Consider the following 26,446-nt stretch of genomic DNA (forward strand, 5'->3'; position numbering starts at 1 on the left):
TGACATTTACATTTACGCCACGGTTATGCAATGATCTTCAGAGTAGGGTGCAGAAAAATTCAACTTATGATCATATTAACTTGACCGAAAAGTATATTTTTCCTTTGCTTTTTAAAATAACATTTCCTTTAATGTTTAACGAAATGTAAATGTACAATTACAATTGTACAATTGTAGCATGGCCGAAACCCGAAAAGCAATCCGTCGGTTGAAGAATAATAAAGCACCCGGCACCGACGGAATATCACCCGAACTGATCAAAAACGGAGGTGCAGCACTTCAACGCGAAATTCATCAAATAATTACTGAGGTGTGGGATAGCGAATCGATACCTTGTGATTGGAATCTTGGTATCATCTATCCCATATACAAGAAAGGAGACAGGCTACAGTGCAGCAATTACAGGGGTATTACGGTGTTGAATACCGCCTATAAGATCTTCTCCTTAGTCTTGCAAGAGAGACTTGTCCCATTCGTAGAAGAGATAGTGGGAAACTATCAGAGGGGATTCCGAAAAGGAAAATCAACCGCTGACCAGATCTTCACCATGCGGCAGATCTTGGAGAAGATGGCGGAGCAACAGCTCCAACCTTTCCATCTCTTCATAGACTTCAAAGCCGCATACGACAGCATAGCCAGGGTAAAACTTTACGACGCAATGAGCTCTTTTGGAATCCCGGCCAAGCTTACCAGGCTTGTTAAAATGACCATGACCAACGCCACATGCCAGGTGATCGTGGATGGAAAACTCTCAAGGCCCTTTGCTACCACCAAGGGTCTGCGCCAGGGCGATGGGCTTGCCTGTCTCCTTTTCAACCTGGCGCTAGAGAGGGCCATCCGAGACTCAGGAGTGGAAACCTCGGGGACCATCTTCTACAAGTCAATCCAGATTCTGGCATACGCTGATGACATAGACATCATTGGTTTGCGGCTCTCCTATGTAGCAGAAGCTTACAAACGGATTGAGCAGGCGGCTGAGAACCTCGGTTTGGAGATTAACGAGGCAAAATCAAAATGATGGTGGCACCGTCAGCGGCCCTTCTAACAAATACTAATGCGAGTCTACGCAGGGGTGACGTACAGATAGGTGAGCGAACCATTAAAGTCGTCCAAAACTTCACCTATCTTGGGTCAAAAGCAAGCACCAACAGTAGCATAGAAATTGAATTACATGCAAGGATGCTGGCAGCCAACCGGTCATACTACAGACTGTGGAAATTTCTTCACTCAAAATACCTGTCGCGACGGCTGAAGCTGGAACTATATAAAACACTCATAGTTCCAGTACTCACATACGCCTCTGAGACATGGACTTTGTCCAAAGCTGACGAAACCCTCTTAGCCGCGTTCGAGAGGAAGATGCTCAGAAGGATTTTTGGCCCCGTATGTGTGGAAGGACAATGGAGGAGCCGATACAACGACGAGCTCTCCGAACTGTACGATAGCCTCACTGTCGTGCAGCGAATTAGACTCGCCAGGCTCCGGTGGGCTGGTCATGTCATTAGAATGGTACCGGACGACCCAGCCCGTAAAGTCCTTTTAGGCTGCCCACATGGACAGAGGAGGCGTGGTAGGCCCAAACTGAGATGGATCGATGGCATGGATGCGTCCGCCAAAAAGATCGGGATCAACGATTGGCAGACGACGGCGCTAGACCGCCGGTTTCTCTTGGAGCAGGCCAAGACCGGTGGACATTCGATATGGACCAATAATGCCAGACCCTCGCAACGAAAAAAAGGACTACGATTGGAAACTCGGTACATGTAAATGCAGGTCTATTACCTATCCCGGGAGTACCAAAATTCTCGCAGAGGAAGTGAAGAGTCCGCGGCTTCGAGATAGTAGCAGTTCAAGAGGTCCGCTGGAAGGGAGCCTCGGAGCGCCGGTACAATAGCAATTGCATGATCTACCAGAGTGGTGGAGACAAGCACGAGCTCGGTACGACGTTCCTTGTTATGGGTGCTATGAGAAAACGTGTGATCGGTTGGTGGCCGATCAATGACAGGATATGCAGGTTGAGGATACGTGGACGTTTCTTCAACCTGAGTAGTATTAATGTGCACAGCCCGCACCTTGAGAGCAGCAATGACGACAAGGACTCTTTCTATACGCAGCGCTCCCTATCGCTGTTCACAACATGATGTAAAGATCGTCATCGGAGGCCTCAATGCTCAGGTCAGGCGAGAGAAGGCCTATAAACCAACGATTGGAAGCTTCAGTGTCCACTAGCTAACGAACGACAACGGCCTCCGGCTCATAAACTTCGCATCCTCGAGACACATGAACATCCGTAGCACCTTCTTCCAGCACAAACCTCGATTCAGCTACACCTGGAGGTCACCACAACAGACGTATTCCCAAATAGACCACGTTCTAATAGACGGAAGGCACTTCTCGGACATCATCGACGTACGAACGTACAGGGGCGCAAACGTCGACTCGGACCACTTCCTGGTCATGGTCAAGCTACGTCAGAAGCTCTGCGCTGCCAACTCACTGCGTCACCGGCATACCCCATGCCTAAACACGGATCGGCTGCTAACACCCTCTGTTGCCGAGGGCTACGTGTCAGCGCTTGGGGAAGCGCTACCGGACAATAACGCGACCGCCACATTGTCCCTCGACGCCCACTGGCATATGGTGGAGCGAGCAATCAGCAGCACAGCCGAACAGACTCTAGGCTATAAGCCACGAGGCCAGAAGAAGGAGTGGTTTGATGACGAGTGCAGGCGGGCACTATCCGAGAAGAACGCAGCGCGCGCCCGAATGCTACAGCGCGAAACCCGTCAGAACGTGGAACACTACAAACGACTGAGAACGCAGCAAACCCGGATCTTCGAGAGCAAGAAGCGTCGCTTCGAGGAGTCCGACGAACAACTCATGGAACAGCTATCTCAGTCGGGGAAATCTCGCCAGTTCTATAAGATGTTGAAGAAAACACAAGGCGGCTTCACGCCAAACGTCGCAATGTGTCGAGACGAGAAGGGCAACATTCTTACGGACGAGCGAGAGGTGATCGAAAGGTGGAAGTGCTACTTCAACGGGCACCTGAACGGAGCGGAATTAGGGGAGTCCAGCAGCAGTGCAAGCAGAATCGAGCAGCACATGAGCCGGGAGGCAGATGACGAGGTGCTCCCATCATCCTTGGATGTATTCACTAGCACCATCAAGCAGCTGAAACATAACAAAGCAGCTGGCAGCGATGGTCTGGTGGCAGAACTGTTCAAGGTGGGTTCGGTTGAGCTTGCCGTCAATATGCACCAGCTAATTGGGAAAAGCTGGGAGCAGGAAAGGATACCGAAAGGAGGACTGGAAGCTGGGTGTCATCCACCCAGTGTACAAGAAGGGTGACAGAATGGACTGTGCCAACTTTCGAGCCATCACAGTACTTAATGCTGCCTACAAAATCCTATCCCAGGTACTGTTCTGCAGACTCGCACCCCTTGCTAATGATTTCGTCGGAAGCTACCAAGCTGGGTTTGTTGGAAGCAAATCCACCACCGACCAGATCTTCACTCTACGGCAGATCCTCAAGAAATGCCGAGTGCACCAGATCCAGACGCATCATCTCTTCATCGACTTCAAGGCGGCCTACGATACCATAGATCGGACTGAGCTTTGGAACACCGTGCAGCAGAACGGTTTCCCTGGGAAGTTGGTACACCTGTTGAGGGCCACGATGGATGGGGTGCTGTGCAAGGTGAGGATGTCGAACATGTTGTCGGATCCGTTCGAATCTCAACGGGGTCTGAGGCAAGGCGAAGGGCTCTCCTGCCTCTTATTCAACATCGCTCTGGAAGGTGTCATGAGAAGCGCGGACTTCGATATCCGCGGCACGATTTTCACCCGCTCCCTCCAATTCCTAGGCTTCGCGGATGACATCGACATCATCGGGCGGAACACTAGGACGGTGTGCGAGGCGTACACCCGACTAAAACGCGAGGCCGCAAGAATTGGACTAATGATCAATGCGACAAAAACAAAGTACCTGCTCGTCGGGAGAACCAGGCTGGGGAGCAGTGTATCAGTGGACGGCGACGAACTTGAGGTAGTAGAGGAGTTTTGCTACCTCGGCACTGTCGTAACTTCGGACAACAACGTAAGTTGCGAAATCCGGAGGCGGATTGTCCAGGGGAATCGTGCCTACCATGGGCTCCACAAACTCCTGAGGTCCAGATGGCTTCTTCCACGCACGAAGTGTGCCATTTACCGCACGCTGATTAGACCGGTCGTTCTCTATGGGCACGAGTCCTGGACTCTGCTCACGGAGGACGTCAACGCACTCGCAGTCTTCGAGCGGCGCGTGCTCCGGTCTATCTTTGGCGGTGTATGTGAGCAGGGCGTGTGGAGGAGAAGAATGAACCACGAGCTAGCTGAGCTGTATGGCGAGCCGGACATCCTGACGGTGGCGAAGGCCGGCAGAATTCGGTGGTTGGGGCATGTCATGAGGATGCCGGACTCATGCCCCACCAAAAAGGTGCTCACCAGCGACCCGTCCGGCACAAGGCGGCGAGGAGCTCAGCGTGCTCGGTGGATGGACCAAGTGGAGCAGAACCTGCGGGATATCGGATGCAACCGGGGATGGAGAGCTGCAGCCATGGACCGAGCGACCTGGAAAACGATTGGTGACCAGGCCATGTCACTAAGACGTCCTCAATTCTGAGCGGGCCAGCAAAGAAGAAGAAGAAAAGCCGGCTTGGGCAATGTGCGATGTGGAGGTCTGTCTCGGAATAGTAATAGTTATAGTCTGTCTCGGAATAGGAATAGTCTCGGAACAAACTCGCTCGTGAATACTCGGGGAGTTAATGTTATTTCGCAAGATGTTGCCAATAAGGAGCGCTTGTGCATTTCTCCGCATGTCAGCAAACGACTATACTCCTAGTAAAAGTCGGTGAATTCGGTATATTGGTAATGTATTGGTCCATGGGAGTTTACGGAAAGCAAAACAGGAGAATTATTTGTTCAATCCTGTTGTTCCACGATTCCGCATACGGACTACACACAAGATTACCATGTTCCAGGATAGGCCTAACCAGTGCGTAGTACAAGGTTTTTACACAAATTGGATCGTTAAGCTCCGTGGTCATTTTAAAGTCCTATGGTTTTTAAGCTTTCCGGATAATGTCGTCATAATGTCCAAAGATTAGCTTGTCGATAAAAAGAAACGCTAAAATCACATTTAACGTTCGTCCATTGCAGCGTTTTATCTTTTTAACACATTTATCGACACAGGCATTAAGCTATCTGAACAGGCTCTTTGTAATTTTAAATGATCATTGGTAAAAAACTTAATTGGCCTAACACAAAAGACACATCAATAACATATAAAAAAAGAACAGTGACCCCAGATTGCCCCCTTGAGGAAGACCAGACGTACAGCTGAACGGATTTCATAATTCTTGTCCAAATTTTACATCGTAAATACGATCAGAAAAATACGAATGGAGCCAGGCAAGGGTTTTCCGGGAAAATCAAAGCTTTTTGAACATTGGTAACTGTATCGTATGAGTTTTATTGTCGAAACCTGCTTTTAAATCCGTGTATACATAGTCAATTTTGGTGGTCTCTCTCCATGCTGTTCAAGCAATCTTTTACAAATTGCATCAAGTTTGTGGAAGTTGAGTGTCTAGGCATGAATCCGTGCTGTGCATTGGTTACGTGCTCTGGCACACGAGATGACGTCGTGAAGTATGATTTCCATCGCTTTCGCACAGGAGCACATTGACGTAATACTTCTGTAGTCAGTCCCGTCGCGAGGATCACCTTTCTTGAGCAACGACCTCATCCATGATGTGTTCCTAATTTTGGGAACTGTTCCAGATGAGTAGGAGATCTGAAATTGTCGTGCCAGAGAGTACGAACTTGAAGAGACGCATTTTTTCGAAACAACTGATGGAATTCCATCTAGTGCGGAGTTACAACTCTGTCTAGTCATGGACAATACGGAAGGAGGACATATCTCATATATTTCTTGGTCGGTAGTGTCAGAGGGTAGTGCCATTGTACGTGATTCTGTTTAAGCTTGGACAATGCGGACTGAGGTCCATCTGCCCTCTTCGGCGTATGAGTACTAGGGGCTATTTTTGGGTTTATTTGTGAGGCGTTTGGAGAAACGGAATGAAACATCAGCTAGCTGAGATCCTGACGGTAGTAAAGACTGGAGGATTACAATTGAAGTTAATAGGTGAAGTAGAAGAAGAAGCAATACAGGAGAAAAATAGAGAAGAAGGAAAAACTATTACAAGGCAGCTTAGGTTTTAATATAAGAAAATAGAGAAAATTAGGAGAGAGAGGGAACGAGAAAGAGCATGAGCGAGAGAGAGAGAGAGAGAGAGAGAAAGGAAGGAGAGAAACCCAACGAAGCAATTGGCGAATTTGTTGAAATTTGCTGAATGAGATTGGGTTATCCGGAAAGGACGACGATATATGATGGAGATGGAGGATCAGATATAGGATTTTCTTTACTGCTATGTACAGGAATTGATATGACGGATCCAAGAACAAGGCTAAAGGTTCCAAGGGGTGTTTCCATGAGTGAATAAGAAAAGGAACAAGTGTAAACAGTGGGGTTTGCTTACTCTAAGCTGCGAAAGAAGATACGATATTAAATCCTTTCGTAGATATGATATTTTACTCGGGAAACAGAATTGTGATAGCAACGGGGATTGAAAGGATAAATTTGTTAAAAAGCTAGTTCAGAAGCGTTTGAAAAGATCAGATGTGACTAATTGTATAACCTGTTTCGAAAGCGAGATATGAAGATGGGTGTTGGAAAATAAAAACTCCTAATAGATCAAGTTAGGAATTGAGCAATTGACACACCAGCATTCGAAGAATATTTATTTGTTTATTTATTGTTAGTTTAAATTGTTACTTTAATTATTGTTACTTTAAAATTGTTACTTTAAAAAACCATCGACCCCAATGAAATCGGATTAACCAGCTAGTGATAAGTAAATAAAAATGAAATCATCATGCTCGATATCGAACGATGTCGCTTAGGCGAGTGCTCGGCATTCTGCTGTCAACTTACACAACTCGGTTTACCTGGATGCTGGTCGGTTAGCAGTGGGTTCTTTGCAAACCACCACTCGGTTTGGCAAGACGTAGCTTTTGCCATCCTCTCTCAAAAGATTACAAAAAACACTTGTATAGATATAACAACACAGAGCATAGTTTTGATTTAGAATTATTCTTTTTTGAGAATAGAAACTAATGAAGCTATATTGGACAGTATTGTACCATTATTAGTGTTAGTACCATTAGATAAATAGTAATTAGTTTTAGTGATAAGAGATAAGTATAAATTAAGAGCGCGGCGTACAGACGGCCTCTTTCGTATCCAGTAGGCGCCCAAGACAAGAAGCACAAGACACCAGAAATAAAAAAGAAATAAACCACGTTATGATATTGGGTAACAATTTGGGGGGAATTCGATAGCCGAAGCGTTAGCGTGCGGCAAAAACACACGATAGTATCGGGACCGAATCTCGTCTAAGCCACTCTCCGCCTCCCCCACTGTACGCAGATCTGACTATCAAGCTACAAGTAATTAAAAAAAGCCATGAAAGCCTTGTCTCTAAGCATAGCAAGTTAGACCATGTCAGTACGACGTGCTAAATTGTAACCGAGCCAGTAAAGAAGATCATCATATACCTGTTTTTGTTATATCATATATGCCTGTTTGTTTTTTTCAGGCTGTTTATTTTAGTCAAAATAACATACAACCTCTATTGTTAGAGTCAAAAGAACCAAGTGTTCATTTTGGAACCATATCTTCAAGGAGTTTAAAACAAATTAAACAAACAGTGGATATCAGAAATGTTGCGCACATGCTCACTAGCTATTCCGTTGTTTTTTGTATACCTTGTAACAAGGCAGTTAATTCTACACGGTAAAGTTATTTAAACATCCTATGCGATTTTCACGTATTTTATTGCGAACATTGTGTAATTTCACACAGAACTTAATACTATAAACAGGTTATTAAAATAACAGGTTAGTCATTCGTCCAATAGCTTCATGGTAGTGAGCAAACTAATAAAAAACTGAAAACGTTTCGCATTACTGAACAATGCAATGTATTCGATGCAATCACTGATGCAGTACGCGAACATGGTCTTGAACTTGTCTAATTAAACACCTCTCTGATTGGAAGGCTGTTGCAACTCGAAAAACTAGGTCATAGTTATAATCAACAATTTATTTGTCTATGCAATCAAATGTAACCATAATATGTTAGTCTTTATTTGCAATGCAACATATCCAATCTATACTTTTAAATAATTGATGAAATAAATTCATTGAATATCAATCGACGTATAAGTAACAATTGGTATTTGAAATTATTTTCCATGACGCGGTAATCTTATCATAATTCACTTATGTACATTTGAGATTTTAATTATTATTTAATCTACAAACATAAATATTTCGTTAAAGTATATAACGATTTGCTGCAATAGCGTGCCGTATGAAGCTGCCCATTCATGTAAAATCTGGGCTACATTTTCTTGGCGGTTCGGCCGTTCACGATAATTGCTCCCCACTTAGCGTTTTGTTTTCGTTCTGCTAGAAACTTGAAACATTAAGAACAATTGATAAATATGTTAGTAGTTTGCTGGACGTCGAAACGTAAACATCCTCGTTCGTCACGAGTCACCACATAAAATACAGCAGCAATTCTAACAGTATAACAGTAGTGCACTAATGTTATTGGATCAACTTTTTCGGGCGAAGCGATCGCCTGCGCATACAGAGGTGCTTCGCTGCCAGCTGGCCTCTGTTGCCGACTACGAACAGCGATTGGTCGAGACGGTTGATCGCACTGTCCTGGATTATTGCCGCGGTGAAGCAGGAAGCGGACAAACTGTGACAAATAATCGGAATGCTTTTGATCGATTGCTTATCCGACCTCGTTGCTTGCAACGTATTGGCGGTAGTAGGTCCTTGGCTGTGACATCCTTTGGAATAAACTTCCGGATGCCAATCGGAATAGCACCTATCGCTTTGCAGCGAGTTGCATGTTCAGAAGGCGAAAAAGCAATGGCATCGGCTGCAAGAACCTTTGGTGTTCCATTCGTCTTAAGCGTTCTTTCGAGTGTATCGATCGAGGAGCTAGCAGAAGCCGTTCCACGTGCACCAAAATGGTTCCAATTGTACATCTTTAAAGATCGGGAGCTAACAGAGTGCCTTGTAAGGCGTGCTGAAAAAGCCAGGTATCGAGCGCTAGTGGTTTGTGTGGACACACCTGCACCAGGATTAAACCGCGCTGAGCGAAGAAATCCTTTGACATTGCCTGCAAGAGTGACCTGCGCCAATTTCATACCGAAAGGAACTAATACAAATGGTACCGATAAGGCCAATTCATGCTCTGCTAACGTACTCGATTATGTACGCAGTCAGCTCGATCCAAGCCTCGGATGGGAAGCCGTACGATGGCTAATGAGCATCACGACGCTGCCTGTGATTGTCAAGGGTATTTTAAATCGGTCGGATGCCATAGTTGCTGCCGAAATCGGTGTGCATGGTTTGATCGTATCCAATAGTGGAGGCCGCCAACTTGATTGTGCCCCAGCCGCAGTAAGTATCGGTTAAGCTTCATAGACAATCATGGTCTCTGATGTATAAGCCAATTTTTTATTACAAATTTCACCCATTCTAAATGGGTTTCAAATGCCGTTTGGTATTGGTTTGTTTTATGTTTTGCACGTAAACTGGTAAAACTTCGAAGATAAATTAAAGCCCTTAAAACCATGGCAACATGGAAGATTTCAGTATACAATTTATGTTTCTGCGTTTTCTCGTACCGAAACAGGATATCGTGGGTGAGATGAGTACTGTAAAACGAACGAATTCAAAAATGGCATTCTTTATTATGTGACCTTACTTAGTCCCAACTTAGTCTAAAAAATTGGGAGATATATATATATATATATATATATATATATATATATATATATATATATATATATATATATATATATACATATATATATATATATATATATATATATATATATATATATATATATATATATATATATATATATATATATATATATATATATTTAATAATGGTATATTTAATAATGTCATTCATTTGGAACTCTGTTTTGTCCCCATGCAGATTGACGTATTGCCGGAAATTGTTAGCGCCGTTGGAACTCGCTTAGAGGTCATGCTAGACAGCGGTGTAAGTCAAGGTACGGACGTGTTCAAGGCTCTAGCGCTTGGTGCGCGTATGGTGTTCATCGGTCGTGCAGCTATATATGGCCTAGCTGTCGATGGTCAACGAGGTGTTGAGGAGGTTTTGGATATTTTGAAAACCGAATTAGAGTCTACGATGCTTAATGCTGGGTGTGGTACACTAGCCGATGTTACACCTCATCATGTATGCCACGAGCTACAATTATCACACTATAATACAGATCATTTACATAGATCCTGGCCTAATGAAAGCTTTTATAGCAGTCGCCAGCGAACACTTGAACATCGAAGAAAAACAGACATTCCAAACGAGGAAAAAACCAACGACACAGATCGTGAGGATGAAGATGATTTGGGAAACACTATTGAAAAGTCGCCTGAACGAATCACTTTTCAGCAACGCTCTGTGGACGTAAAACTGGACGAAAAAGTGTCGTGCGCTGAGGCAGCACATGTACTATCTTCACCTCCTCCGTACCGAAACGTTCCTTTGCAGCTTAATATTTCCCGGGGAATATTCCGTTCAAATACCAACAATTTAACTAGACATGACACCAACTCGGCCGATCTGAGCACATGTGCAGTAGAAGGAAAATCAAAAGTTTTAAAAACGATTATAAATAGAAAAAATGTACCGCAAAAACGATTGAAAGCATATTCGATGCAAAATCTTTGCAATGCTGGAATAAAATAAAATGGAAGAAGCAATAAATGAAACGTTGTCTAACATATTTTAATCTACTTGTAAGCTACCGAGACACGCGTCTTCCATTCCATCTCACAAAGTCTTACGTTTAATTTTTGGATTGTATGCATTGTCAAGATGTGAGAGTGGTATAAATGATCGCCTCTAATCTGCGACCAGAGCAAAAATCATCTTTCTACTTTAATTTTATAAATACAGTATCAATAAAATTGTAAAGTTACCAACAATCGTTTTTTCATTTTGCTGTGATATTTTTTAAGAATAGGAAATGTTTAAATAAAAAGAATATAGTCGAATATAAGGTGGAATCAATTTTATTTACTCATAATTGAAGGTTCGATGCGCAATAAAATTAAAATGTCCTCATCTTCTTTCACTCTCTAAAGATGTAATTGCTTTTAGACCTTCACGCTTTTGTCTTACGAATAATCTAGTTGCAAGAGAAAGATTGAATCTTTGCAAACATGGGTTGCAAAAGCAGGGCATACTATTTGCATCATATATCATATGTTGTTGAACGCCATCTTTAATGTAGCCCATGCCTAGCCAAATACATTCATACTGATATATAATATCCCCGATATACACGAAGTTGTCCAAAGAAAAGCAATTATGCTATCTTTGGACAACAAAAACAAACAATCCGTTAAGCAAACCATTACATAAGTTACACATATGCCAAAGATCTTAAGTGACTTTAAAACATGCTAATACCGTTGTATTTGCATAGAATTTGTTCAAAGACAGGGTGCAGAAAATGTAACATTTTGTGATTTTTTACTACGAAATCATCATAAACCGCATTAGTGATCATTCACGTTTCTGATATTAATCAAATTTGCATCAAATAAATTAAGTGTTTCATTATTATCATGTCAAAACAGAAAATTTAAAACATTTGTTTTCGGTTATGAATATTGAAACATTATACAATCCAATCAAAATGTTCAAAATATGGTAATATTTTTCTATACATCGATTTTTAAAAAGACAATATTTTGTGTATTTTTTTTTTTTTTGGTAGAGGAAAAAACATGCCCAAGCAAGTCTGAAAGGATATCGTATTGAAGAGAATCTCCTTTTTCAAAAAAAATCTTCGAAATATGAAACTTGACCATTTATTCGGCTGATTCCCGCACTACACCATCATCATTCTAGTATACAAGAAATTAATATCTCCACATTTGTTTCTAAGCTTTTCAATCTCTCCGCCAAATATGTATTTAACCATTTTATTTTGATGATTGGCTCAAACTGCTTGAATGATTGAGTTGGTATTTTGCATTTCTTGCTGATAAAGTCACGCTACCTGCTGAACAATTATATTAACAAATCACGCTACCTGCCGATATTTCTCACAGCACACCATTCCTTATAAGCCTCCCACTTTTCCAAAACGTTCATTTGGTTGTGTAGATGCATTGCATGACAAAATTTCGAACAGATTTTGGAGCAATATAAGTCCAACTGAAAGTACATCGAAAGAAGAAAAAATAGAATGATAATTTTTTTATAAATATTAGAAAAGATGCGGCGCAAAACCATATTGCGTACATCGGATACGACTATGAAATTAAATACTTTTGAACACATTTTTATCATAGCATGTCCTTGAATATCGATCATTTAGCAAGTATTACGAGATATTTAATAATCATGTCTACTGTTTTGCATTGTTGCACTATTCACATTTCTCATGATTAAATGTGTTTAAAAGTATGTCTAATTAGTAGTAGAATATTATTTGTTCATAAATAAAAGCATCTTAGAGAATAAATTCGCTGTAAATAAGAAAATAAAAATACTTAATGTACATACTATGTGAATAAATACCTCCATTAGAACATTTTTTGATTTTTTTATACAAATGACGAACTGAGAAAAGCAGTTCAATCTCGATCTCGAGGATAATCTGAATGGTTGAGTTGCGCTTGTGCTCTTGTAAATACTGTAGGCAGGATATTGGCCACAATTCTGTTGATGTAACATTGGTCAGCCGGACATACGATCGACGAAGAAGCATTGTCTCTATATCGCATATTGCATGATTTCCAAAATTACAGAAAGTATTGTTTGCAGCAGCAGTTCGACAAACCAATGTAACAGTATTGGAGAAAAGCAATCACTTTCTGCACGAACATATACAAATAAATTGACTTAAGATATACAAATAGTTTAAACAAATAATAATGCAATCATCCACTTGGCAGTTATTTTCTACATTCAGGTCATTCATTCTGTAATACAATTATTATACAAATGGAGAACAGCGTATAAAATAGTCCAATTACCTTCAATGGGTACGCCAGCAGGAAGATTTTAAAGCACAATGCTGTGAATAGTCTGTGTTTGCATCATCTACACCTTCTTTTACAGAAAAATTACCTCCATTAATTTGCCTCGATCCACCAAACATACAGTACAGTGCTTGCATTTTTCGATTACACAATGTTAACACAATGCAATGGGACTACTGATACTGTTTTGTTTGTTTGTATTGTCTCGTTGTTTATCCTGCATAACGAAGAAGCATAAAGGGTGTACACATTCATAGATTTCCAGAACATTCACTTTGAAGAAATAAACAAACGAGTACCATTTACCTCGTCAGTATGTTGCTGGATGTGATATCGTAACCAATCGTTTCATAAGATAAACTGCACAATACATAGATGATATTTCTAGCATGTGGATGTGTTGATAATACAAATACGCTCTAATGTACTATTAAGTTAAGCAGAGTAAATAGGTTAAGGGATCGTATCGTATTTTGTAGAAAAAGTATCTTTTCGGAATTGTGTGTCTAGAATCGAGGCATCAATCCACGATTGATGACGAAGTAATGATGATCGTAAACGGATAGTCCAACGACGAATAATAGGACATACCGAAACTATAATAAGCATATTGATTTATCCATTGCACCATCTCAGTGCTTGTTGCGATACTATTATTTCGTATCGACCATTTTTTCTACAACAGCTCCGGCTAACAAAACGAGGCTTCGGTTTTCAGGAGACGCAATCTATTCACAGATCCAAATAATTGATCATTGGTCAAACATTAGTATGAAAATGTGCTTCAAAACGGCAATGGAAAAAATATTACTCCGCATTGAACGATAACCTTTTAAAATCATCTACAGGCCATAAAAAATGTGTATGAATTCCGTTTCAATTCAATGAACTGAGAAATTGTTTACATTTACATTACTCCATTAGTTATTTCCATTTATAAAACAATACATACTAAATTGTTATCCTTTTTAATCATCAGGTTATCTACTAGTAAATAATTTTGTGACAAAAACGTTTCGCAAATTGCATTGTATGTGTAATAAAGTACAACATACCAATAACTCACAAGAAAAAAAATAAAACATTAATAAATGTTATACTGCACTTGATGTAAATGCTTACCTTCAGTAATAGATGATTTTTCTTCGATAAATATCGTTTTTCTGCATTGTGCTTATTTAGATGTTTTTTTTTTAAATTTTGTTTCTAATCATAGTAGGGATACCTCATATGCAGCAAAAAGAAATTGTTGACAGAATTGCATAGCCAGACGCACGTGCTCCAAAGCCAATTGCTTGACATAAGCTGAAGAAATATTGCTAACGTCTAATAGCTACGGCTGCGGCTGCGATCCCGATCTCGATCATGACGGTCTTGAAAGAAGAAAATCAGCAATAATACGCAAGATTATTGTTTGTTAGATTATATATATATATATATATATATATATATATATATATATATATATATATATATATATATATATATATATATATATATATATATATATATATATATATATATATATATATATATATATATATATATATATATATATATATATTATATGTATAGATTGTTTTTAGTTACTTTAACTATACGTTTTCTTACCGCGTCTATGACGATCTCGCTGGCGAATATCATGACGATCGTTGCGATCTTTATGATCTCGATAATCACGACGATAACGATTACGATGATCCCTGTCTTCACGTTTATTATGACGATCATCCCGTTCACTGTTGAAAATAGCGTCATTTTGTCGAACTTGACGTGAAAATACTTCAAAATTTTGATTTTGGATATCCTACCGTGTTTTAAGGTCTTCTCGTTTTGTATTATCTCTTCTGCGTCGATCATCATCTCTTACACGACGTTCATCAAGATTTATTGAATTTTTTCTCCTAGCTTCATACATTTCATCTACTGCTTTTCGCAATTTGGAATACCTATTAGAAGAATCTACTGTTAAATTTGATGGGTAATGGGTAATGATTTCATGTAATGTGCTACCCAAGATGCTGTTTTCCAGTTAAATGATCATCAATCCTTTGCTGTGCATCTCCAACAATAAGGAAAGCTCCACATACTTCACAAACTTCCATTTGTTTTTCTTGTGATGCCGCGATTTCTGCAGTTACGGACCATCCATTTGATTCGCCCTGTTTTAACAAAGTTTCTTTTTCTTCTTTTAGTTGATCACATTGTTCCATCAATTTCTTAAAAACCAATAATCAGAATGATCAAACAATGAAGTATACATCGTATAAATTATTTGTTTACAATACCTGTGCTTGTTCAACATTTCCTCTAGTGCCAGCTTCCTCTACTTCGCATACTAACTTGTTGATCCTTTCAGTCAAGGAATTCAATTGCTCCTGCTGTTTCGGAACAGACTTCGTTCCTTCCGTTTTGCTATTCATGAGTAAAAGTCTTTGCTTACCTTTCACTATTTTGCGATCCACTTCATTAATCATGTTGGTACAAAAGCGCAAAAAATCCTCTTCGTATTGATTTTTTTTGCGACAATGCTTTGCGTCGTCGAACATCCGTTTCGCTTCATCGTCATGTAGTTTTGTGCACTGGCCTAAATCGGCACGAGTGTTAACAAAAAGATCGTGCGGACAAAATTTTACCAAGAAATATGGGCAAAACTGTAAAGTTGATGCAAAATAAGGAATGAGTTATTCCAAATGTTCCAGAAGCCATCATCATATCGCCAGTTGCCAGATGTTTTACCTCGTCGTCAGACCATGACACAGCCCTTGCTGAAACCGAAGGATCTAAATTACGGTTCCTTCCCATCAGTTCGTCAAGTAATTGTCGTGCTACATCAACCATGTTGAATTACGTTGAAGGCAGAATCTGATCCTTCAAGGCACAAACAGATTGGATAACCTCTACAAGCGTGGCAACCGGAGCCTGCCGTATCGTCAACACTGTTCACCGCTAGCAAGTTCAATATTTTCTAAAAGTTGCACCAACCCTTTGATATTTTTTCTTTTCTTGATTTAAGAAGATATACATCCGTGTTAGGATTAAGTTCATGAAGAAGCTATTTGATTGTTTGACAATATCGCAAAGCACAGTAATAAACTATTTGTAAACCATTTCGTGAAACAAATGCAATTTCTTCCAAAACTGTAATTAAACACACAAAAAACAATAATTGTAGAAGTTGTCACTACAGCTCTTACTATACAACACATTGAAACAATGCATTTAAATGTTCACGAATTGGTCTAAAAATTAATATAAAAAAACATTTATGATTCGTCTTCGTTTGAACATTTATTATTCGCAAAAGAATCATTTATCTTACTTCACACATTCTACACACCATTATCGACGCACTTGTTCACTTTGTTTGACGGACCAAGCCCAAGGTTCTTAAAACAAGTTTTCAAATAGAAAACATTAGACAGTACACAGTTTAACATTAGGGGAATCTGAATAATGAACTGATTTTTTTTTTTGGAAAAATTACTTGTGTTGATCAGAGAAAAAACTGCAAAAAAGTATTATTTTAAAATATTCAATTTGATGAACGCCTACTTCTACGTAATTTTTATTTGTACTTTTGTTGTGTTTATGGTACAATCATGTATTCTCTCATTCATACTCTCAGTTTATTAAATTATGAAAAGTCTATTAAATTATGAAAAAAAAAGATGTTATTATTAAGAGACACAAGAGTCCCCAGCATGACCGCGAGAGAAATCAATACTCCATGTGTTTTTTTATGTGCAGCTCGGTAATGACACTAATGACGGCACAATTCATTCTTATTGACGACCACGCTTTGTTTTGTAATATTTCCCTGCAGTTTACAATTTGCGATATAATCATTTCTGTAATTCGTCGTCACGTAGAAAATGAAGTTTGCTTCCGTAAATTCAAAGTGTCCATCATACACAGAAAAACATATTATATATGTTGGAACGCATACAGGTTCATTTAAAAGTAAGCAAAGTATTCATAAGTTCTTCAATGATCTTTCAAGTGTAATCTGCAATGTGATCGTTGTGATATCAACAATTGAAGGCGTTACAACAATCCTTATTACAACATACTAACTTGATACACGCTCTAATATTTATATGCATATTTTGCAGGAATCAACTTGTATGAAGATAATCCGTATCAGCAACATAATTTGCAAACTATAGAATCGCTGAGCAAAACATCGAAGATCACATGCATGGAATTTAGTAATAGTGATCAAACAGAGATTCTGATTGGACGGGCAAATCGCTGCGTGAAAGTTTTTAACTGTTACGAGGAAGATAGTTTATCAAACTTCGAAGCTGGGAATGATGAAGTTGTTGGTCTCGGACGTAGCAATGATTGTATTGTAGTGGGATGTGCCAATGGAAAGGTGCGCATCATTAAGTATCCCTCGCCAATTGAATTTAGTACCGGTGAAAACCTCTTTCGTTTAAGACTATGTGCGGAAGATGAAACGCGTATGGTTACAGGTGGTAAACAATTGAAACAAATTATAAAACTTTGGGATCTTGAAACGCAAAAAGTGATTTTCGAGGCAAAAAACGTAAGAAAAGTTCTCGAATTAGAACAACAAGTCTGGGACAACGATGTGGTATTTGCTAATCGAAATCTTATTGCGTCATGTTCGCGTCATGGTTACGTTCGTCTTTACGATGCGAGAGGACCGCAGAGGCGACCGGTGCAAGATTTCACTTCATCAGATCCTGATGACCAACTTGCATTCTCGTGCATGACTGCTCATGATAACTACCTTTATGTAGGAACGACAACATTTGGAGCTAGAGCTTTTGACATACGAAAAATGAAAAAGCATATTCATGTTTATAAAGGATTTACTGGGACTGTTACTTCAATTCGAGTGGATAAAACGGGTAACCATTTGTTCACCGGTTGCCTTGACAGATACGTGCGAGTACATCATGCTCATCAAACAGCTTTGCAATACCGATGTTACGTAAAATCCAAACCAACACAAGTATTGGGAACACTTTGTAACGAGAAAAATTCGAAGCCTTCAGAAAACACAAATATGATGAACATCGATGATGAAATACAAATAGTTGAAAACGATGGTGATTCTGATGCAGAATACGATGCCATATTCTCCAAAATGCAAACAGTCAAGTAAGTATTGGAAATAGTCAAAAGTAGCAAATTGTATATATTTATTCACAAAAATCTTGTTTCAGGGAGTCCGTTTCCAAAGCAAACAAACGAAAATCAACGTTGGAGAGCCCTATCATCAGATCGAGTAAACAAAAAAAATGATAGTTATGAACCACAAATAAAATTAAGCATTCGAAATTATTGAAATAAAAATAAAATAGACATTCAAATTTGTTTTTTAAGTGAAATTTATCATCCGTGACTCGCATGTGATAAATTTCAAAAACTAGTCTTATATTGACTCAATTTTTTTAAATTCATTTGAAGTTTTTGTTTTTTACTCTCATCGTGTCATTTTTCAACACGATTCAGTATGTATGCCACCTATTTTTGATTGCAGTATATGACGAACGATTTTCGTGAGTAAAAAATGGTTATCAAGGAATAAGAATTGAGGTGTAGCGTTGATATACGCAATCAGATATAAATGATAAATATGGTACCTTCATTACAATAATTTTGCTTGCCATTGCTACTGCTTGTACAAACTATTATTTTATTAATCTTAAATCATTTTCAAGTGTAGTTCATAGTAGACGCAAGAGAAGGTGTCAAGGCAACGAAATAAACAAATATGAATTAATTAGAAACAAAACGCGTGAAAAAATACACATTTGCCCCAATGCAATACTAAATTGCATGCAAAACAATTTGTCTGCTAAATTTGAGCTTTTACTGCACTTTATTGGTCGTACACCAAAATTTCGGATTGTTGCATACAAGCCCTCTACACACGGCTGTTAAATAGCTTACATTAGACAGATGGCTAGAATAAACGATCAAGCAATATAATTTCTTTCAAGTTTTCGACAATTCTACGAGATGTTTCATAGTTCATTATTTTAACGTACTTCTTTTATCAACTATTTCTTATTCTATCAATTCTTTATGTATCCTACTACTATTTTAAATTCTTTGCTCTTCTTAAGCTTCTTGTACCGATAAAACATTGCTTTTTACAGACACATATTTATTGCTAAATTTTCAACATTGTTGATCAAACAAGGGCTTTACATTTGTTTTTTTATGTTGTCTAGTACGTCGCTTTGAACTTTAACTATGATGAATAAACGAAGCTATGGTTTCTGAATGTTTTCAATAAACGTATATTTCATAAAAATGCTATCTACATACTGAAAAAAACATGCTTTTCTTAACTACTTCGAAAAGTTTAGTAATTATCGAAAATGAACGCAATATTATTACGGTAATTTTTATGATTTATTCATCGCATTATTTACATATGAGCAGATACAAGCCATACTCATCAAAAGAAAATAAACAAAAAAAATCATACTATATCTAACATGGTTTGTTTCCAGGTATTAACAAAAGGTATTTTAAGAATCTGCAACTTTGTATTGGGTACTTTGCGTTCTAGTATTGATTGAACTTTTTTCAAAGGAACGATTTCTACCTCATCTGGCAAATCAGGTTGTGAAACAGACGTGTTGCCTGATTCGTCAATGCCTGGCACAGGTTTTAAAATTGGTATGCTACCTCCCGTTTCTTCTACTACATTTGTATCAATGTATAACTCTGTAACACGTAACAATTCAACTGTTACGGCCCAGACAACCATGTGCAATGTTTGATGAAGCTTAATAATACCTTTTAAAACCATTCGATTCGTGGCAGCAGACTGTGACACGTAAGTCGGGATAAGCAAAAGTTTTCTAATATTTGTGCAAATAGCAAGGTGCTTATCGAAACCTAATTTTACATCACAATTGATCAGTTCCAACTGTGTTAGGCTTTCCATTCTCGATACGCCAGACAAAATTGCAAACATATCAAAATTCTCTTGACCTTTTTCCAATCTCAATCTTTTCAATCTTGTTAGCTTTGGCAAAATTTCTGCCAAATTCAAGCCCATTTCGGTACACTCGCCTAATTCAAGTGACTGTAATAGATTCAAGGATCCTAGAGCTTCAATTGAAGTCCCTCCTAGCTTACTGATGGATGTTAATGAGAGATGCCTAAGATTACGCAAAGCTGCCAATTGATGCATATCGCCATTCAAAGAAATAGCAGCAGCTGATTTAAGTCGTAATTCCTCCAGATGAACACCATGTTCAAAGTTCACAAAATCGATGGGGTCATTGTTTATAGCTAATGCATTTACCACCCGAAGATTTGGGTTCGATCGCAATAGGTTTCCAACTACTGCCGAAGAGCATCGGCATAGATCAATTATTTCTATTTGCTCTGCTTGGGCAATGTGATCTGCAAAACTTTGCCATATCTCATCATTACTGCCAACATTTAACACTTTCCGTAGATCAAGATGCTTCGTTCCATTCTTATGCAGTTTTGCCATCATTCCTGTCCAATCGCTAATGTAGGAGTTTTTCATTCGTACTGTTTTCCAGAAACGAGGATGATTTCCCAAATGATTCCACATCCGACACACACTACAAGCTCGAAGCAGTTCCTACTCGCGAAAGATGATATAAAACAGATAAAAGCATTATCAGAATAATCCAACGGCATCGCCCCCATAGGAGCAAAAAGTGTAACAGCTAATTAAATAATAATACAACACTTACTTGTACTTTCAGATAGTCAAAAGTCAGCATCAAACAAGTATATCCCGCTGAGACATCTGACAAGAAATTGGAGGGATCTCGACTGGAATTGATATGCCCCGTCTTTGCACTGGAATCATTTTTGTTACTTCCCACACACGTGGCCATCCGCAACATATCGTCAGTCGACAATCGGTCGTTGGCATAATTTGTTAGTTTACCACTGTTAGAACCGCTATTTGTAGCATTGTTACTAAGCTTCCGTGAATCGTCTGCGATTTTGCTGTATCGGAAAAACAAACAATAAACACATGTTTAACATATCATTTAACCAATTAACACAAATAAAATATTTTGGGGTGTGTAGAATTCTCTTCCGATTAAATCTTCACAAATCAAACAATAAATCGTTTACAAAACTATAATAAACCTAAATATTTAGAGTCCCAAAAGTAAGCATAATATCATTTTTGGGTAATCAGGAGCATCCACCTGTATGTACAAAGATAAGAACGAACAAATTTTAAAATGACGTCGAGTGGATGGAAATCTCTGGGCGGAAGTTAAATCTATCTGGGTTGGTCCTGAAATCGAAAAAAAGAAAGAAAAAAAATCTGACAGACAAACCGCTCTTTGACCATTCTATTAAATTTATATGTGAAAAGATAAATGTTTCTAGATTCTATGTGTCTGTTATGTTTTCATGCTGCATATAAAATGCAACAATTTTTTTTTCATTATCACACAAAATTTCGCCTATACCGTAATTTTAAAGATTTAATGCAATAAAAATTACATCCCTCACCTTAACATATGAGTTAGGATGCAAATGAATGATATGTGAAGAAACGAACAAATTCTACACATTTATTTGGTGTTAACAGTTTTTTACTTACATTGGGGCTTGAGATAGTGAATTTGTTGATTTGTTTGAAAATTTTTTTTGTTTCACAACTGTGGATTTGCCTTTCGGAACCACAACATACTCATGATTGCCAATGACGATAACATCTTGTGGCGGAATGTCCTTTGTAGGATAGCCATACCCACTAGTGCTGTTAACTGATTCGTTAGGAACACTTGCTACAGTTGCAGGCTTTGTTGTTAATTGTTGATTCCGTTTTGTATTTTCTTTTAATAAAGATTTGCTGCTGGAAGATGTCGATTTTACTAGGGATTTCGATGACAATGATCCTTCATTGTTTGATATAAACAGAGTTTTAGTGGTATCGTTTTTACTGTTTCCATTTCCACTCACAGCAAACTTTCCGAATGACTCTTTGTATGATTGATGCTGTTGCATTTCCACTGTCATAGAGTCCTCCATGCAGCTCTTTAAAAGCAATGAGTCAACAAAGCGTTATTCGAACATCATTCAATTGGCATATAGTGTGCATTGAAAGAAATGTATATACATTCCTTTATAAACCACATGAATCTATATTTGACACATACCTTGCAAGTAAATCTGCGTGCTAATGCTTCTGCTGTAGTAGCATTTACACATTCCGGATGGTACATACAGTTACATACCATACACTGCAGCTGCGGAATCATCCCCATCGCTAGTATACATTGAATCGTACAGCATTCGACGCTTGTGATGGATTTTGAAGAGATATTCAGAGATTCCATAGTTTTTGGTATTGTTTTTCAAAATTTGCATTCGCATAAATTTACAACGATAAAGAACACGACAAAGTTTTAAAATTACAGATAAGAAGAGAAATGTCAGTAGTCAGCATCCCCCGGAACAAATTAAAAAAATATGATAAAATCAATCGAAATAAAGAAACAAATACTCAAATATAACAATTTATCAATACATCGTGAATATACGAAGAAGGAAGATTTTTCTACACTACCAGCCTTAAAATGTGCATTTCACTGAATGTATAAAACATGTTTAACCCAGTGAAATTTTTTACTACTACATAAACCATATGGCTATACTTACTTATGCTTTCCTCCCAATTTTGATTGCTTTGCAGGCATACCAAAATTTTCACTGGACTTTGTTGTCGATGAAGATCCATGCACATTGTTACGTTGGCCACCGGAAGAGGGTAGAACACCGACATTGCCGCTTGTAACATGGCCAGCTTTACATGATACTTGTGGATTGATAGCCATCGTTTTTGATGAAGTTGTTTGGCCAGGAGTACTGGTTTTGCCATGTGACGAAGGTGGCGGTGGACTTGCTCCTTTAGGCATTTTAGGCTTGGGAATTCGCTTACCCAGGTCACTTGAAATTTCCAAAGGCATTGCATGTGTAGCGCCTGGTATTGGCCGTTTGGGAACGTTGCTGTATGATTTGGCACTCCTGAATACAAAATCAAAACAAAATACTTTAACATAATGCATAACAACAAAAATTTCATAATTATATGTAAATAAGTATGTATTTGTGTGTGAACGTGTGTGTATGTTAAATATATCTTTCAATAACACAAGTTTTGTTAAAATGATGAAAAATAGATTTGGCTGAATCGAAGCAAAATGGAACAATGCAAAGTAAAAACTGCCCGGATTGTCTGCAATATATTATTATAAAATCAATTTAAATTCTTTAAACTATAGACATATATGTCTCATTCCAGATAGTTATAATTGATTCAAAGCTCTCCGAGATAACAAAAGTTAAAGAAAGGATTGATCAGTCAGTAAAGTAAACAACATCATGTTGACATTTATATACAATGTACTGTGGTACAAGTCAACAAGCCATACAATACATCCTAAGCAAACTTCTTTACTCAAATTATCTGTCACGAAAGATACTGTTGCTGCTATAAAAACCATGTAAAATTCAAAACCTTCTTGATAACGTTCGAAAGGAATATACTAATATGTTGAATGTATGGAATGAGAGCAACAACAATGCAATATATATTTATCAGAAACACTGGACTGACCAATCTCTAAAATTCGTTTAAGAAACAGACAGGCCGATATTAGTGATTGGCAGAACAGCACTCCTACTGCGACTAGTTCAGATTTATTAGGCAGCATGCCAATACCACGAATTGGTTATAGTGCAAGATAAGTACGTAGTGAACTCAGGAAAACACAATGATTCGCAAATATTGTTTTGGATCGGATTATTCCTTTTATAATAAATTATTATATAAGATCCAATACTACAAAGTGTATTGGATTGTATTCCTTTTATAATAAATATATGCACATGAACATAGGTAAAAAAGGAACACATGAATAACATCAACCTTGATTAAGACAAGACGTATATCGCTTCTCTAAGATAAATAAAAACACTTCGCAACCCACCGTGTCTCATGTACCAACTAGTTATGAAGCTATTCCCTTTGGCTAACCAGTGGCAACCTTTTTTAAACTAACCGATCAAGCGTTCGATAAGCACGTGAAACAACCGATACCATTGTACTGCGCACCTAAACAAAACAATAAATGCTATTTTTTTTGTGTTCAAAATTTCCAATCATTGTAACTATTTTGATTAGTACATCAAATATGCATCTCAATTTATAGTAACCAAAATAAAAAGTAAAAAAAGTGTATATCAAATCCGAAAATATTTAATATTTAATAAACAAATATATTTAATAAACAAAATTTACCTTATTGTTTCTTCATTTGGTTTTCCACCAACGGGTTCTTTAACAAACGTAAAGTTATTGATGGTAAGATCATCATGTAAAATTGCCGCAATATCATTACGGGTACGCAGTTTCTTCCCTGTAGGTGTAATATAATAGACTTCGCCTTTATCCTTACTGTTTCCGTCTAAATTCGCTCGATAAACCTATCGCAAACATTTCAAAATATATTTAATTTTGCTGCAAATTAGCCAATTTTGATAAACACAAATTTGACACTCACCAGTTCCCGCTTCCATCCGTATTTAAAAGGTATTTTATAGATATCATCTTGCGTGTTTATCAACACATTGGATTTCTTTTTCATCATAGCTTTATTGCTTTCGTTTGTGATGCCAGTTAAGCTAACTTCCAAGTCTTCCTAAAATGTCAAATGGGGTAAACAAATTAGTAAATTTTATTAATTTAAATTTGATCGTAGATTGCTTTATCTTCGACAGTTAAATCTGCTATCAAAAGATAAATCATTAAGACATTAAATTGTTAAAAGGATTGTTGATGGATATACCTGTTTCAAAGTGTTTTGCAACTCCGATATACCATCGTCGTCGTCAGCGGTGCATTTATTTCCTAATTGATTTTCGGATGCTGTAATAGATGCGTACTCCAAAGGACGTGGGGAATTTAAGATACCTGTAATTTTTCAAATAAATAAAAAGTTCGACTTAAAACTCATTACGGATTCAAAAATAACTTTGACAAATAATGTACATATATAATTTCAAATTTCAAAACTATTTACCATTCTCACTGCTTGCAGCATCTTCATCAAAACCTGCAAAATCGTCTTCATCACTTTCACACATCAGCTCACTATATCTGCGTTTTTCGCCTACACTAGCCCGCATATGTATACTTTCTGCGACATCCATCTTTTCACCGTCAGGCTGCTGCTTCAGATTAAGCTGTTGATGTTGCAGCATTTCGCTGGCAAAACTTTCGCGTTGTGCTAAATTTTGTTCATGAGCCATTTAATTGTTTTTTTTTTCAACACAATCCGCTGAGTCCAGCACTCCTGCAACTTAGGCCACTATCTGATCCTAGCCTGGTTGGTCTTCGTTTTTGCTACAGCGTTTAACTTATTTTCCAACCACACGATATTGGCATAATTAAAAGAGCTGTAAATAAGAACAGAAGTAAAGCTTAAATATCGCAATCAATGCACATTCATTATCATCAATTCTTCCGCTCGAGATGAACTTACTGGTTAGTGTTTTCATAGAGCCGGATTTTTCCTTCCAGAAGGATGTGAAAACTAGGTCCATAGACAATATGCAGCACTATCGGACCGATATGAGTTGATAGTCAAATCATTACTACACTATCATGATAGTTATTTGCTCTGTTAAAAAGTCATTCATTTACTCTATTTGATGTTTTCTGTTCGGTTTTAACAACTCCCAAAACACTCCCAAACAAAAAGTGAGGTTATATTTTGCACTTCATGCTGGTATCACGCATTAAAACTGATAAATGAAAGCAGGAAATTTATTATCTCCCAATTATATTCCTACTAAAGCCATTTTATGTATGTTTACACTTCTGTTAGTGATTAACTATACAAAACCAAAGGAAACTAAGTTTTTTTTCCACCAAGCCTAGTTCGCGTTCGTTCTGTTGCACCACACGAGATGTTAGCAAAGTTAATCTGTCAAATCGAACTACGACGCGGCCTGTGTCAACAATTGGACTTCAGCAGGAATATGCGATGTAGAATAGTAAATTTTGACATATCATGTTGCAGGAGTATTTCGTCAAATAGCTTACGAACAATTGTAAATGGCTTGAGTGAGCACTTTCCTACATCATGTTTCCATTGAATATATATCTTTATTTCTTCTTTTCAATTTAAGAAATACTAACATTTCTTCACAAGCCATATTTACCGCAAAA

The 26,446-nt window shown here is 38.2% G+C and overlaps 4 protein-coding genes across 4 annotated transcripts; 2 read left to right on the plus strand and 2 right to left on the minus strand.

The window, feature by feature from the left end:
* Positions 1-8,709: 8,709 nt before the first annotated feature.
* LOC128725340 (uncharacterized) lies at positions 8,710-10,903 on the plus strand. Its single transcript, XM_053819078.1, has 2 exons — positions 8,710-9,582; positions 10,130-10,903. Exons 1-2 carry the CDS (start codon positions 8,710-8,712, stop codon positions 10,901-10,903), a joined length of 1,647 nt encoding a protein of 548 aa, XP_053675053.1.
* Positions 10,904-14,374: 3,471 nt separating this feature from the next.
* Positions 14,375-16,197, minus strand: LOC128731583 (luc7-like protein 3). The gene is made up of 6 exons (XM_053824714.1): positions 15,952-16,197; positions 15,501-15,866; positions 15,226-15,431; positions 15,024-15,161; positions 14,824-14,951; positions 14,375-14,585 (listed from the first exon to the last, which is right to left on the minus strand). The coding sequence occupies exons 1-6, from the start codon at positions 16,051-16,053 to the stop codon at positions 14,539-14,541; spliced, it is 987 nt and encodes a 328-aa protein (XP_053680689.1). The 5' UTR covers positions 16,054-16,197; the 3' UTR covers positions 14,375-14,538.
* Positions 16,198-17,051: 854 nt separating this feature from the next.
* LOC128720416 (WD repeat-containing protein 74) lies at positions 17,052-18,517 on the plus strand. The gene is made up of 3 exons (XM_053814085.1): positions 17,052-17,175; positions 17,328-18,345; positions 18,411-18,517. Exons 1-3 carry the CDS (start codon positions 17,088-17,090, stop codon positions 18,487-18,489), a joined length of 1,185 nt encoding a protein of 394 aa, XP_053670060.1. The 5' UTR covers positions 17,052-17,087; the 3' UTR covers positions 18,490-18,517.
* A 632-nt stretch (positions 18,518-19,149) lies between these two features.
* LOC128730933 (uncharacterized) lies at positions 19,150-25,524 on the minus strand. The gene is made up of 9 exons (XM_053824025.1): positions 25,296-25,524; positions 25,062-25,186; positions 24,777-24,914; positions 24,515-24,699; positions 22,873-23,238; positions 22,371-22,512; positions 21,812-22,248; positions 20,937-21,198; positions 19,150-20,821 (listed from the first exon to the last, which is right to left on the minus strand). Exons 1-9 carry the CDS (start codon positions 25,522-25,524, stop codon positions 19,679-19,681), a joined length of 3,027 nt encoding a protein of 1,008 aa, XP_053680000.1. The 3' UTR covers positions 19,150-19,678.
* Positions 25,525-26,446: the final 922 nt, after the last annotated feature.

The sequence above is a fragment of the Anopheles nili genome, chromosome 2 (assembly GCF_943737925.1).
Source record: "Anopheles nili chromosome 2, idAnoNiliSN_F5_01, whole genome shotgun sequence".
Lineage (NCBI taxonomy): Eukaryota > Metazoa > Arthropoda > Insecta > Diptera > Culicidae > Anopheles > Anopheles nili.